Source organism: Simochromis diagramma, unplaced genomic scaffold (assembly GCF_900408965.1).
Source record: "Simochromis diagramma unplaced genomic scaffold, fSimDia1.1 OVJJ01000421.1, whole genome shotgun sequence".
In the NCBI taxonomy this organism is placed as follows: Eukaryota; Metazoa; Chordata; class Actinopteri; order Cichliformes; family Cichlidae; genus Simochromis; species Simochromis diagramma.
In genome coordinates, this window is record NW_024387250.1 from 10,358,440 (window position 1) to 10,374,668 (window position 16,229).

Genomic DNA, 16,229 nt, shown 5'->3' on the forward strand with positions numbered 1-16,229 from the left:
AATGTTGTGCTGTCTTGTCTGGAAATCAGTGTGTGTGTTCTCAGTGGTATTATCTCTGTCCTTTAACATGTGTAAATGTGCTCCAAATTCAGTATGTGTTGTGGGTACATTGTGTAAATGACATTACCTCCCAGTAAGTGCTAACATAGTCATATTCTGCTGTTAACCTCTCTAAGTACTTCCATTCTCATTCTCAGTTTTTATCCTCCCACCTCTTTACCGGCGTCCTTCCTGTTCAATTATCCATTTCCATCTGATTCGCTAATGACAGCCCCATAACTGTGTGGTTGACTTGGCAGCTCCAAAGCTAAATGTATATTGAATGGTAACACTGCATGCTACTAGCACAAAAGCAATTGAAAGGGGTCAGTTGTTAATATGGTGGATCAAGAAAATGTCACATATTCTTTGGACTTGATGGCATCCGTGTCACCTTAAGAACTGAGTTAGAGTTAGGTTGAAATAAGCCACAATCAAGGTAGCAGGTAATTGGGTTTTATCGAATCAGAGCAGACAAGAAGTGGTGAGTGAGTCTGCACACACACACAAAATCCATACACTGCTTCGTTTTTGTAACAAAACTTCCAAAATTAGTTTTGTTTAAAGGTCAATGTTGGCTTTATTTTTCATTCTGCCACAATCCTTAAGAACAATGTTCTCTGTGCTGTGGCTGCTTAAATGCCAGGACTGCATGTGGCTTCCTGATGTTTAATGACTTATGGGGAAATGGGATCAGGGAGCGAGGGCAGCACTGCCACATAGAAACAGAATTATGAATGGAACAAGAACAACTTTGTGACAAATCATCTCCCAGTTAACCTGAAGTCAGTTTGCTTATGCTAACTTTGCTTAACACTAGATGGCAGTCTTGGCCCAAAGGGTAAGTCATTTCGTGTCCAGATCAGGCAAGTTTAATTTGCTCATGCTGCTGCTGTGTGTGTCTGTGTGTGTTTGTGTGTGTAGAGAGTGGGAGGGAGCGTGTGTACTAATGGCTTATTTCTGTCAAGCCCTGTTCTGCAAGGTCTCAACTGACACTGTGTTGACAGTAATGATGGCCAAAGCTCTCTTTCTCTTGCGCTTTCTCTTCTATAAACACAAACACACACACACACACACAGTCACACATGCATACACACACACACACACACACGTTAGTTGACTCTCGTGTTGAGAGTCAGTGGCAGCGTTTGACTCAGTTTGCCACAGTTGTCACTGAGCAGTGATGTGTGCTCTTGTGTCTAATATTAAACAGATATTACTTGTGCGTGCTACAAGTAGAGCACCTAATGACAACACTAGACTGACTTTGCGCTCTTTTGAATGACTCACTGCTGGGTTGGTTCAAGATTCACTACTGTCATCTTCCTTTTTAATAATAAATTGCCTGCAGGGTAAAGCCTACTGCTTTTCCTCTGGAGCTGGACTGTAAGCTCATTTATGTATTAATTATAGACTGTAAGCTAAATATATTGTCATTTCCCAAGCCTGGTTTCTGAGATAGGCTCTCAGATGTTTAATTATTGTGCTAGATGGTACTATTGGGCTGCTGGAATGTCAATAAAATAATATTTAGACAGTATGACTATAAAATACAATGTGAGTGGATTTGTTGCTAAGGAGGACCTTAAATTTGGTCTAAAAACAACTGATATGCACTGCCACACAGGTTTTAAATGATACTGTATGACGTATTGTGCAGTAAGTACACTACATATCATATTAGCTATGCAGCAACTTATTAATTATTATTATCTTTTTGTTTCTTGTTATATATTTTTAATATTGGGTAATATTGTAAAAGACCCATCACAGGTTCCAGAAACACTGTACTTGCTTAAAATTCACAGGCACATCCAGTAGAAAGAAAATCTGTCATAACTCTTTGGAATTACCTGTTTTTCTAGATTCATTGGTTCATGAAATGTGATCCTTGAGTTACTAACACACACAATTTATACATATTTATAGAGCACACTCATTTGAGGTCAAAAGATAATTTAACCCTTGGATTTAATACCTGCTTCAGCCTCCTTTGTAATCTCAAACCTCAGGCTTTAGAGGAACCTGCAGGTCAGAGATGGCCGATGATCACAGGGGGAATTTCGGACCATTTTGTACTTACAGGACTCCTTCAGCGGAGTCAAATTTCAGGATGTGAAAGGCTCTAATGAGGTCATGCCACCACATCACCCATTTATGGGAAGTACTCTAGGTTGAAATAAATTGGATTTGATATTTAAGGTAAATGTCCTGCTGCAACACACAACTTATTGTGCACGCCCAGACAAAATTTTGCATGATACCAGCTTTTCCCACCCCTGACTCTAATTGCTTTCTGTTGCTGTCATTAGCTTAGCTTTAGCTGGAGACGTTTTCCAGCCTGCTCTGTGAAGAATTCACAGATGGAGAAACAAGTTAAAATATTTATATTCAAATACACAACATACACGAACGTACTGGGCCTCCTACACATTACACCTTACACCTATTCAGCTCAGCTTATTGGACTAAGAAAGTGTAATGGGTTTCCGTGATTGTTTGTCCACGGAAACCTATGCCATGAAGCTCCTGGTGCACAGTTTTTGTGCTCATGTTAATGCCAAGGGAGGTTTGTAACGCTACAGTTATTGAGTCAGCAGCATTTTACGCACAGCTCTCGGTAATCCCACTCTGTAACTTTACGTGGTATGCCAATCTGTGGCTGAATTGCTATGGTTCCGAAACACTTTCACTTTGATAAAGTAACACTTACAAGTGATTGCGGAATAGCTAGGATGGAAGAAATCTCACAAACGGACTTGTTGTGACAGTAGAATGATAGCTCAAATTCAGGGAGCTCTTTAAAACTATGTCTTCTTCCACAAATGTCTGAAAAACAGACCAAGGGCTGAACATACAGAAATTGTGAAATTGCATCCAGGAACTTCTTATGCAACAGTGCTAACCACCATGCCACCCTGCTGCCCAATGATAATTGTAATACTCTATAAAATTGCAATTAAAAAACTTAATTTTGTATTTACTGGCGTTATTTTTTTCTCTAATATTAAAATTTGTTTGATGATATGAAACATATAAGTGTGACAAGGATACATGTGTGATAATACTGCAAATGACTGCATAATGTGGTTAAAAAAAAGAAGACAATACACAAAAGTTAGATAGATACAATAGTTACAATATGAATTTTAACAAAAGCTGTGTAATGCACTAAGGCTACAATATTGGTTTGTGAAAATAGTTATGTAATTGAGTCACATTCACCTCAAGTTTCACTGGAGCGCAGTTCTAGGTTAGTGCCATCATTTCGTGATCTGGGCCGATGTAAACCAGCGGCTGAGAGTGTCGGACCCCTTCGCCCTTTGACCCCAGCAGCGTCCCTAATCTGCATAGAGGAATGAGAGGCATTTTCAGCCGCTCACAGGAGGAGGAGGCGGGGAGGAGGTGGTGGAGGGAGGGGAAGTTACGACGTAGTAGAGAGTGAGTGAGAGAGTGAACCAAGTTTCCAGTGACTGAGCCATCACGGCGTAAAAACTTCTTTTTTTGAAATGAACTTGCTTGGCGGCGGAGGACGGGGTTTATGCGGAGATAGAGAGCCGTGATAGCGGGTTCGGGGGCCCGGTCCGGCCCGGTGCTCAAGCCGAATATGGGTCAGACCGCCGTGTCTGCCGTGTCTCAGACTGCAAGCGGTGAGTGTGTGTGTACATGTGGTGTGTGTGTATACGTGCAGTGTGCAGTCTCCCTTCCTCTTGTCTCTCTCACACACAATCCGCTATCTTTATTCAGGAAGTCTTCTCGTTTTTTGTTTTCGTTCTTTCACATTTCTGTCGCATAACTTCGACACAGTTCAAACAAAGCGCAGCGCTAAATACCGTTAACGCCAGTGGAAGTTTGCTAAATAGATGTGTGTTCATTTTATTCTTGCATCATTTTACGCCGTGTGTGTGTGTGTGTGTGTGTGTGTGTGTAGGGGGTTTCTAAATTTATCGCTGGCTCTGCCAACCAACTGTTGTATAGCAGAAAGAAAAACTAGTGAAACAGCCTGTCTTAAAACAGGATGCAGTGTTGTATAACCCAAGAGCTGTTTAAAAGGCTGGCTTGTTGTAACTAGGTAATGAAGACTTTATGTATTTAGCAGCCAACTTGACATTGGTCGAGATGATCGGAAGGAGCGCAGATTAAACTTGTAACCATTTGCCCCTACAGTAGACCCCAGATCGAGATGTCTATCTGAGCACAGTAAATACAGTCACGAAGCTGTTGAGCAGCACTCAGTGAGTCAACAAGTAGGCCTGGTCATTTTTATGAAGAGCAGCAAGAAATGCAATATTACAAAAGATATTAATTTTGGATAAATGAGAAGTGCTGGAGTTCTGAGCTACGTTTAAACCAGTTATTATTTAAATTATGGATTAATGTAACTCCTTAGTGAGTTAATTATCTCCTTAATGAAGACTTCTTCAGATTTCTTTCTAGTTTTTTAGGTGCACCATGCTAGTACTGGATTTGACCGCCTTTTGCATTTACAGCTACCTTAAGTCTTCGTAGCATAAATTCAGCGAGGTGCTGGAAACATATCTTTGGTGCATAATGACATGACAGCATCATGCAGTCATCATGAAGATTTGTCAGTGATGTGGATCTCCTGCTTCACTGTGTCCCAAGACCTCAGTTGGGTTGAGATCTGGTGACTGTGGAGGCCATTTGACAGTGTCATTGTCATGTTCAAGAAATCATCTTGAGATGATCTGAACTTTGCAGCGGGGCATGCTTACACTTTGGTTATAAAGGGATGTACATGGTCAGCAACTATATTCAGGTAGGCTGTGGCGTTTAAATGGCGCTCAGAGACCCAAAGTATGGACTGACATTATACCACACACTATTAGACCTCTGTCACTAGCCTGAACTATTAATACAAGACAGGCTGTATCCACGCTTTCAAAGTTTTTAAGTTCTAACCCTGCAATCAGAATCAAAACGTCTTCAGACCAGTTAATGTGTGTCCGATCTTCTCTTGGTGAGCTTGTGCAAACTGGAGCCTAATTTTTCTGTTCTTAGCTGGTAAGAGTGGCACCCCGTGTGGTTTTGTGCTGCTGTAGCCCATCTGCTGCAAGGTTGCATATGTTGTACTTTTAGAGATGCTCTTTTAGATACTTGAAGTTAAAACAAGTGGTCATTTGGGTTATTCTTGCCTTCCTATCAGCTCAAAGCAGTCTGAGGGGCAACACCAAAGGCCCTGAAAAAGTGAAGTTATCATTTCAAACTAGGAATCATGCAGATTATGAAGCTGAAGCTAATAGAAAGAAAAGGAAAAAAATACTCTTAAATGAAACAGTCTAACCATCAAGTGTTTATCAGCTTTATAATGACATTGAAGCTTATTATGAGCTACAGATTGAACAAAAAGAGTAGTTTGTGTTCTTTCATCTGCATACTAAACTGCAGCACTGATTGTTCATTGGTTAATCTGTTGGAGTTCTTTGTGTATCTAATTCCCAGAGTCATTTTAATCAGCTTTTTTCATATGCAACACTGGCAAATACTGAACCCGAATGCTTTGTTTTTACAATCAAAGCCTTTTTTTTCCACCTGTAGACCTTGGTCGGTTCGTTGAGCCATAAAGGTAGGCACTTCACGTTCAATCACACTTTTTATGGGAAGGCTTAAAGGCAGTGAGGTAGAGGATGAGACACATGACTCTGGATGAAAACAAAACTAAATCTGTTTTATGGCTCTGTCAGCATTTAAACTAAAACTCAGACTCAACTGTAATGCACTTTAGTCAACATGCAAAGGAACCTGGTGGCTATAATAATGATCTATACGTCCTGCATGGTTACATTACGACTTCATAATGAGGTGGTGTGCTTTAAATGCTGAATCTACAGCACTAAGAGCAGAAGTGGAATTCTTTCTCTCAGGGTCTTATTGAAAGATCATTAACATAATACTGAGATCTCTGAGCTTCTCTACCGAAGTTAAAACATGGTCGGTTTCCTGTTTGACTGCTTTTTGCTCTGTTACTCCAGACTTAGCCTGAGCTTTGAAGTCGTGCAAGTATCATGAGTTGAGCTCTATAATGCTTCTCCAGCCTTTGCTGGAGAAAGATTTGGAAGAAATGACCCAAGTGTTAAAACTGCAGAGCCCAGCGCCCCTCCCTCCCTCCACTCTTGTCCAGCACCTCTTGTTGCCTTGTCTTCTTCTCTTCCTTTCCCTGTTCCTTCTTTCTTTAATCCCACATTTTCTCATGCCCCACCTCAGTGTCCCTTTTCCCCTGTGTTTCCCCTCTTTCATCTTTTCTTCTTCCCTTTGTTTCTTTTTGCCTCTTTCTCCCCCTCCATCCCTCTTCCTCTGTTTGTGACGCTTGCTTCTTCCCTCCCCGGTGACTTGGAGTGAAGGAAGGAAGCCTCTCCCTTTTCCCTCCTCCTTAACACATGTTCAGGCAATAATGTCTGAAAAGAGTTTGCTGGCTCTGTCACAATACATCTCTTTTACCCTTAAATATTATATCAGGCGATACATATAAGACTTTGCAGTTTGTCAAGGCAACTGGCAACTGAAGTCTCTTTTATTTGGTCGTCTGCTGTCTCTGAAGTTGTTTCTAATTATCCCACCCAGCTGCAAAATATCCAAGTCCTGACTCACCCATTTTGCATGACATTGCATTTCAGCTGTTTCAGTGTAAAATTCATTGTGGAACAATGGAGTGGAGTCAGCATCTGTAATGTGTAACAACGTCCCAGAATTAAACTGAGATTTAGAGGAGGTACACAGTTTAATTTCAAGAGATCAAATACAGCACTATTTTAAAGCAACTGTCAGTTACAACAAATACTGACAGCATAACATATGTTGCTGTTAAACAGCAGATTGATGAACTGAAGATCTTAATTCCTCTGATTTGGTTTCCTAAAACCTGATTTTGTTGATTTATGATGGTGTATATTTTTCTTAATAGATACAATAGATTAAGGCCTGGCAAGATTGACTTTAAAAAAAACAAACAAAAAAATTTTTTTAGTTGAAAAGAAGTCAACATGTTTAAAGCTGTTATCTGTTAGTACTTACCTTGTTGACAGTGTTCGACCTATTGGCAAATAAGATTGGCAGTGGTGTTTATCTGTTTGTGTAATGTAATGAACAGCTAAAACGTTTGCTGTGTTTGATGTAGCAGTCGTTGAGCATTATTTCTGCACATACAGTAAACTAACATTGTCTGCCTCAATGTATTATATTTGTCACCGTTATATTTGACTATGTAGACGTGTCAGTGGGCTTGAACAGGAATGGGACAACTGTGGTGTTCACCACAAAGAGGAACAAGCGCGAAATAAACAATCAAACATTTAAAAAGTAGCAAAAGAAGCACATACAGTGGGTGCAGTGGAGAGTTTTCATATTGTTTCAAATATTGTTTTCATTTTACCCAGTGTCACTTCACAATAAAGAAGTTTTATATATATATATATATTGTGTCTTCTGGGGCATAGGCTAAGCTAAAAAAAAAGCAGCACTAACACAAGCGATAGAGTCCCAAAGACTGGTTATTCCAACTATTTTTAATCCTGCCTCCCCAGTTTACAGTATACAGTATAGTACAGCGGTCCCCAACCCCCGGGCCTCGGACCGGTACCGGTCCGTGAGTCGTTTGGTACCGGGCCGCGAGAGTTGAGGCTCAAGTGTGAAATGTATGGTTTTCAGGGTTTTTACCGGTTTTCAGCGTTATTTTGTTATTGTTTTTATCGTTAACTCGGTTTCCTGGGTCTTTTCACGTGTGTTATGAATAAATCTTCTTTTTTTCGGTACCGGTACTAGTTTTATTTTGTTGTATTTATCCGCGACACCTTAAAGGCCGGTCCGTGAAAATATTGTCGGGCATAAACCGGTCCGTGGCGCAAAAAAGGTTGGGGACCGCTGGTATAGTATACATCGCTAGTCCCATAAGGTGCCGTCACAGTGTTCACAAACCTAGAAATTCTCAAACTGTGCTGAAATGAGACAAGTACAGATAAATGAGATCGTCCTCTTTTTTTTAGCCGTTTTATTTAGAAGTTGCCAAATCAGCTCACTGACAGATTATCAGATCCATCTCGGACACAAGCGAGCAACTTCTTCTGTCACACTAACACTGTATGTCCTCCTTCACTACACCCATGACTCTTCTGAGGTTTTCCTCTTTTCTGTCTGCATGGCAGCTCCATATTCAACAGGCTTTGTCCAGTGTCCTTTCCCTGCACGTGTCAGGTCCATCTTGTTCACAAACAGCTCAAGCTGGATTGTCCCTCTGATATACTACTTTCTAATCATTTCCCTCTTAGCCACTCCCAGTAAAAATCTTAGCATTTTCAACACCGCCAAGTCCAGCTCCACCTCTAGCGCCACCTCTGTCTTTTTGTTAGTGACATCTAATGACATCTAATTTCATATTCTGTATAGTTTTTCATATTTATATCCTGTTCATATCCTGTACATAGCTTGTACTCACTACAGCCTGTACATACTTATAGTTATAGAATATTCACAACATACCATTTCTGTAATATACTCACATATCTATATTATTGCTAATATATATTGTAATATATCTATATCACTAAAGCACTTCTGGATGGATGCAAACTGCATTTCGTTGCCCTGTACCTGTGCATGTGCAATGACAATAAAGTTGAATTCTATTCTATTCTATTCTAACCGGAACAGTGCACCCTTAGGACTGGTTCCTATACATTTTGAATCCCAGTGAAAACATAAAATAATCAACCATCATGCAATCTCTCACTAAAGAACAAACAACAACCCTGCAGCTGCAGGTTCAATTACTGTGGAGAAATTGTTAAAGTAGCTAATATCGACCGTATATTCACTATTTTCTGTTCCACTACAATGTAGCTACAGTAAATCGCCAAGTTTTTTTTTTTCTTTAAATGTCGATAATAGTCGTATACATAAAGATGGAAATCAAGAGTTATTTAACGGTTGCCCGCCTCCAAGCATCAGCCTCTGGTCAGTTGTTTGGGGGACGGAATGATTGGAATTTCTGCAGAGTGAGGTGAGAACAATAAATTAACTGTAGGTGTAATTTTCTCGGAAAAGATGACGTATTGTTGTACTTGTGAGATCTCTGCCGTTGAACACATTCAGTGTAAGTGTAAGCACTTAAGGCTTTAGATTCCCTGCATTGCTACACGACACAGCATGAATCTCAAATCTTCCCCTTTCCTTATGATAATTACATAACTGTGAAACCAGAAATTTGAAAAGACTGTATTACAATCGGCTCCGAAAAATGGGAAGCAGATGAATCTCTTTTGATGATTTTCTTTGTTTCTTCTCTAAACTAAGCAGTGAGTTTTCTTTTGCCTCTTCGTTTCATTTTCTTTTCTCAGCAAGTAGTCAGTCAATCCATTGTCCCTGTTTGGTTCCCACTGGAAGTTTGATAGTTGGCCTAATGGTGATGATAATCGCTGTTACCGATTTTCCCATCGTTAGCGGTACAGAGTAGCTGCTGAAATGCACCTATTGTTGTGATTTGATATCAACACAGGAACAGGAAATGAGTGTGTGTATGCAAAGTATGTGTGTGTGCAAAAAGAGGGTGCTACATTGGTCTGAGGGGAGTTGTAGGGGGCTCTGTGCTGCACTTCTCCATGTCTTCACTCTTTACTGCCATTGTTTTTATGTACATGTTTGTCCTTGAGCACTCGATGTGATAAAGGTGATCACAATACTGTTGGGAGCAATAATGAAACTATGATTTTACGAGCATTCTTTAGCAAAGCAGAGTGCTTTGTTATGGTTATATTGCTCTAGTTATATTACTTCTTACTATCTGACCCTCATTTTACACTTTAGGCTAATGACACATTAGCCTAAAGTGTTACCCTAACCCTAACCCGAGAAGAAACGATAGACGTTCATCATTTTGTTATAATAATCCTACTTTATTTAGTTTAGATCTGCTAAAGACCACCAAATGTTTTAAAACCTGCAAAACTGTCTTTAAATTTATAGACAGAATAAGAAGATTCGATATTATTTGTTAGATATTAAGAGTTTGTTAGTTGTAAACCTGTGTGAATTTGGTTTAATCATATTTAATTGACAGTGTTCCAACAAATATTTTGATCGATGCACATTTACGTTAGCTTCAGTAATGCAGGGGAAAAAGAGAGACTTTCTCATCACCGTGTGAAAATAAACAACACTAGTAGAAAAAAAATGTACACTTATGTAGACTTTAATTACTCACAGCGTGTGAATAAACAATGCATTGATCCTTCATCAGCAGTAAGCAGCAGTCAGAGATAGTTTACACTCATCAGTTTTAGCCCATGTCCATCTGTGCAGAGTGCGAATCAGCTATCTGCCAATGCTGGTGAGAGCCAACCAATCATCAAGGTATTGATAGTTTTCAATTGAGCTGAAGGTTATGAAATGGATTTGACCCACTAGATCTGCTTAGCCAGGAAATGCTTGACTGAGTGACTTTAGTTGCTGTTAGGCAAATGGTTACTTAACTTCTTTACTGCCAAAATGAACATCTGGATCATCTGGTCAGCTAAGCTGAGTGTTTTTTAAGCTTTGGTCTGGTGGAAATCTGGCAGATTTCTTTTTTTTTTTTTTTTGCTGACAATGGGGCTGCATAAGCATCTTAAACAGTACTGACACTGCACTGTTCTGTTTTCAACCAACTTTTATTGTTTTCTTGTCAGCAGGTATTTAGAGTGACATGAGCTGAGTGGGAATGCATTATTATTTTTATTGAGCAGGCATAGTGATTGCCTCCATGTGTAGCTAGCATTTGCAAATTTAGGAGTTCTCTAAGAATGCACTTGAAAGAATGAATTAATGAATTCCCTTGAATCGTCTCCCTTGAATAATTGCGTTTATCTCAGTTTGCAGATGACATGAGAGTCCCTGGCCTTCGGCTATTGAGGTTTTGCGATGATTCTGTATTTTTTTTTTTAGTTTTTTAAACCAGGCTGCTGCCATGTCAACAAATGTAGGTTGCGCTCATGAGTATATTTCCTCTTGCCAATCAGAATACAAATTGTTATGGATTAGTGTAACCAGGATCCTGGATCGTGCACTTGATCTTGCATCTTTTAAAGTTTTGTTTTCAGAATTAATTGAAGCTGTCCACATAATTGGAGAAAATAACCACCATGACTTCATGTGAAAAACATCCAAGTATTGTGTTGAAGACATATCAGCTGAAGTTGAACTTGAGCCAGGCTTTTTATGTAATGCAAATTGTAGGTGTGATGTTTTGTAATTACTTTTAATTTCTGCACATGGCTGATTAATGTTCCAAACATCTATTATTACTTAGTCTGACTGCATTTAAATATATTAATATAATAAAAATAAAGTGTTCAGCACAGTGTCTGTGAAGGCTCTCAGTCAAATGATGGAGAGTCCCAGATTTAAGCTCTGTGGGAGTGTCCCTGAGAGGGTCATGGACCCCCTATTGATCCTCGACCTAATCACACGAGCCAAGGTGTGAAAACGAGTGTAGGTCACAATCAGCCGAGGTTTCGGGTGAGCTCATCGTGAAACTTAACCCCACCCTATCACGTGATTTCCTGAGGTCAAATGGCACAGGATGTGAATGGTCGTCAAGGTGTCTGGGAAGGGATCTCAGAACTGGATTGAGATGGCAGTCAGTTGGTGTCATAAACCACCACCTCTATTCAAAGATGGTCGTTCACAGTGGACATAGATGGCTTCTTTCACTCCTCATTTAAACTGTCCAAAATGTGAACATTGGCATCTTCAAAAAAGTGACCATTTCCCTTTAGATGCAGATGGACGGCCGAGTTAGTCCCGTGGAACCGGCTCTTCTATGTTGCGCCATGCGTTCATAAAGGCATGGTTTTGGGGCTGTTCTGTCATTTAAGAGCACTTCTGTGCTCCTTCAAATACTTCCACATCGCTGAACTTCATTTCCTACAAGCAGCAATAACTTGACCTTTTCTTCGGGAGTGCAAATATGAAAAAAGACATAAATTACTCAAAAGTTTTTTGCGGAAAAAATGATACACATTTGCCGCTAGCTGAGCTCCATAGAGTCAGCGGTGATTCAGCAGTGTTACGTAGCTGCAAAAACAAAAGCCTTCCTCTGCTTAAATCTGAGGAATCACACACACCACCTCTCTTTCCTCTGTAAGCTTCCTGCACACACACACACACACACGCACTTGCACACACTGTCGACATTATCCCAGAAGTTTCACAGCGCTTCTAATCTTTCAGCAGGAAGAGGAGGAGCTGTGGGAGGACAAGGATCTCGCCAAGACACACACACGAGCGCACGCACTGCAAATACTGTTAAAAACAAATATTCGCCCCTGACTGACCTGTAGAGCGCGACAAATATGACTATTTCTCAGCATTTTTTTAACACTTGCTGACTCCATCTTAAAAACGTGTGTGGATCTGTCTTCATTTAAAGCTTTTAGTTTCCTGATAATATAGGCGGTCGTTATCGGGAAACTGACAGGAACAAGCCTTCAGCAGTAAACACCAGTAATCACTTGTTAAAGAGATGTGTATAATACTAAATAACACTACACTATTAAAATATAAACACAATTCCAGTAAATACAGACTGAAAATATAAACACCGCTATAATCCTGCACATAAAAAATGCAAACTATAGAGCCAGATAAAGTCCTGTGGAAGCTTCCATTATGTTAAGAGAGCCATTTTTCCTGTCGTCCTTTAAATGGCTACAGGAATAAAAATGAATCTTAAGTGCTATGACTCTATTTTGAGCATCATGTTGCTGTGACCTGAAGGAAGGGGGTCAGATGATTGCATATGTTTGAGAGCACTTCAAGTAAAGAGGGTCCTTCACCTTCTCGGATCATTTCAGTTGAGTAATTTGAAGGGTGGGATTCAGGCTGTTCAGTATATCACAGAAGAAGAAGGAGTATTAGAAAGGCAGAAAAATCTGTTTTATAACATATAACACATGTGTACATCATAGATGGCCTATACTTGTAGTATTGTGCAGTATGAAGGAGTTAAAATAAACTAGTTTGACTGAAATTAAGGTCCAGTATTATTATTTTTATTTAAATTGGAAGTGTTGGTCTTGAGAATAAGAATCTCCTGTGCCCAGATGGCAGGATTATCTTTGCATATTCGTTGTAGGAGAGACCAGCTCTCCTAGAGAAAGGCTGCAAAGGCTTATGGATAATATGCAAATATAAGGGCCCTGCCTGGGTTGCACGCTGATATTGCTTTTCTCTTATTTACATGCATTTCTGCTTTCGTGTCTTCTAGTTGAGGGACTGGAGAAATCAACATCTCTGGCCAGCTGCGACGTGGCGGTGGACAGCTCTGCCAATGCCCAGAATGCCCATGCATCACGGCAGCAGCGAGGCAAGCTGTCAACCCTGGGCAAACTTTTCAAACCCTGGAAGTGGAGGAAGAAGAAGACCAGCGACAAGTTCCAGGATCTTTCAAAAGGTAGAACGTCTTGTGTGTCCGTGTGTGGATGTGTATGTTAATGACACTGTATCAACAAGCTGATGAGTCGTTTCTGATTTGTTCTCCTCAATCAAGTGTCTGGTCAATATCTCAGATTGCATTTTTGGATTTGTGTGGAACATTACGCGTGAAATGGAGCACTGTTGCTCCCAGAAGAGCTTTAAAAGGAAAAGAGTGAATGGTTTGTTTGTAGTTCTTGCTGATTGATTCCTCAGGGGTTTGGCTGGGAAATAAAGAGAGACAGAGGTAAATACAAAAACCAGAGACTCTTTTTCCTGAAAGCTGCTAGGTTTTATCTTTTGCTTTTCCTGTGTTTGTATGAAAGTTGTGTTCCTCTATGTCCCTTTAATGCTAGCGCTCAGGACAGTTTAGAAAACGGTAGGGGATATATAAGGTGCTAACTGGGAAGTAGAACTTCTTTCTTTATAATTAGATTATTTATTGGTGTCAAAGTTTTCGGGGGGGAGGGGTCTGAGATCAGTACACAACTACATTTCCATGTCAGTAAAAGCAGATTGTGGTGATTTACAAGTAATTTAAACACCACATTTATTAGAAAACAGTATAAAATATATTCACACAGTTGTTTATATATAGGATTTCGTTTACTTAACATTATGTGGTCTCCTTTGTCACATTTTTCTTTTCTTAATGTGCAAAATGTTTACATGGGGTGACAGGTCTGGATTGTTGGCAGGCCCGTTCGTCACCCCGTCTCTTATTTCAACGTCACGCAGTTGCAAACTGTGTAAAATGTGGTTTGGCATTGTGTTGTTGATGTGTTCGAATAAATATATTGAACTTGAGCTTGTTGGTCTTTCAGTTCTAGAGAGAAAAATCTCCACTAGACAAACGAGGGAGGAGCTCATCAAGAAAGGAGTTCTCATCCCAGACCAAGGTTTGTCCTATGTCTCAGTCAAATCCATGCTCAAGAACACATTGAATGTAACACCTCTTCTTTCCCAAATTATGACATTTACTTATTACAAAGCAAAGCAATTCACCTTGTAAGACACATCTTAACATGTTTTTTATTGTTCTTTACACTTCAAAGCCTTTTTACTTTGTCACATGTTGTTTGTGTCATATCAGGAGATGGAGAAAATGACTAAAAAGCAGCTTTTATTTCTTCTCCCCTAGATGAACCAGTCATCAGTGAAAATCTGAACGGCCATGCCACATCCAGTTTGACGCCAGAGGAAGTCAAAGTCGACATTGAGTCTCAAGAAACACTGCGGGAGGAACAGGCAACTGGGCCGGTCAGAACTGAGGAGAAACCAGGTAACCTTTGGACCAGTCACAATATAACCTTTGTCATACTTTGGCCTGTAATCCAGGGCTGGTTGGAGTCTCTAACCATCAGATTCCTGTACTAGTTGAAGTTACAAGCCCAGGGTAACAGTCTTCCACCTGCATATACTGAAGAATTATATATAGATGCATTGTTGTTATTTGTTTGAAAATTAAAGCAAGAAACGGTTGTCGCTAGAGACCTGCTAAATGCTGAGAAAACTTTACTCTTCTACAGAGAACTCACATTTTGTGGAATGTGGGGCTTTTTCGGCCCTTGAACTGTTCCATTTTTATATACTGGATCTAAATATTGTAGCTTTTTTTAGGTGCTTTGATGTCTTTTCCTCTGGGCTGTGGAATGCATTAGTATCTGCAGCAGCTTTCTGGTTGACATTGAACTCGCTGTGGGATCAATGAGCGGGTCTAATGTGTTCAGATAGATATTCCCATTATATCAGCCTGCAATAGGCATTCACAGTTTGAACAGAGCTGTATCTTCTCCTCCTAATGCCTCTCTCTCCCTGAGGAGACAGGCCACTGTTCTTGTGTCTGATGCTGCTTAAGTGTTGTGCTGTTTTCAACTCAACCCTGTTAGCATTGAACTTGTAGCCATTTGTTTGTTCATTTGTCAATAATCAGAAAGGCAAAGGCAACAAACTCTGTAAGTACAGCAACTGAACACACATACTATCGCCTACCCTGGAGCCTGGGAAGGTTAATGGGTACATATTATCTATCAGTTCTCTGGAAAAGCTGTACAAGAGCCCTTCATCATCAGCTCTGTCATACACTTTCTGTATCATTCATTTTCTCCTCTGTCTCTGCTTGTCCACCTCTCTATTTGTGCATCAGTTTGCACAGATCAGCAACTTTTATCTTGCTTCCAGCCTTTATATTAACCTGTTACTGCTGCACTTTTCCTTCCTACTCCCTCTCATCTATTTAGGTTTAGTATCAGACCTTTCTAACACCCGGGCAAATCAGGCGCGACCTCGAGAGACTCAAGCTAAAAAACAGCCAAGCGCCACTCCGCCCGCATCATCCAAACCTGCCGGTAGGCACCGCAGCCACGGCAAAGCACAAGGATGGTGCCTCTGGGGCTAAAAAGACAACTAAAACCACTGTCAAGACTGGGTCGTCCACACAGGCTAAAGCTAACCCCCCACGGAACACTAACACGACTGGTCGCGGGACTGGTAAGTTCAGATAGTTAGAACCGAAACCAGCTGGCCTGTCAGTGTTCATCCCTTCCCTCATTCCCGCATGGAGAATGCCCTTCTCTCACTGTTGGAAGGAAAATAGGAGTCACTATTAAGCAGTTTGTTCCTTCTAAGCATGGCTTTATGTGCACACTCGTGCAAATGTTATTGAAGTTTCTGTCAAGTGGTTAGTATTTCCCCTTTTCTCCCTCTTCACGATGTGCTTTCCTTATAAA

The 16,229-nt window shown here is 40.4% G+C and overlaps 1 protein-coding gene across 5 annotated transcripts in view; it reads left to right on the top strand.

Annotated features, from left to right (window-relative positions):
• Positions 1-16,229, top strand: part of phactr2 (phosphatase and actin regulator 2) — a 46,578-nt gene that overhangs the window by 16,328 nt on the left and 14,021 nt on the right. For 2 of the 5 annotated variants that reach the window (XM_040001331.1, XM_040001335.1), the window contains exons 2-4: positions 13,295-13,480; positions 14,325-14,399; positions 14,642-14,782. In XM_040001331.1, coding sequence (XP_039857265.1) covers positions 13,295-13,480; positions 14,325-14,399; positions 14,642-14,782 — 402 coding nt within the window. Of the gene's footprint in view, positions 1-1,221; positions 1,235-3,466; positions 3,690-13,294; positions 13,481-14,324; positions 14,400-14,641; positions 14,783-16,229 lie in introns of those variants that run through there. The other 3 variants (XM_040001333.1, XM_040001334.1, XM_040001332.1) reach the window with 3 other exon arrangements.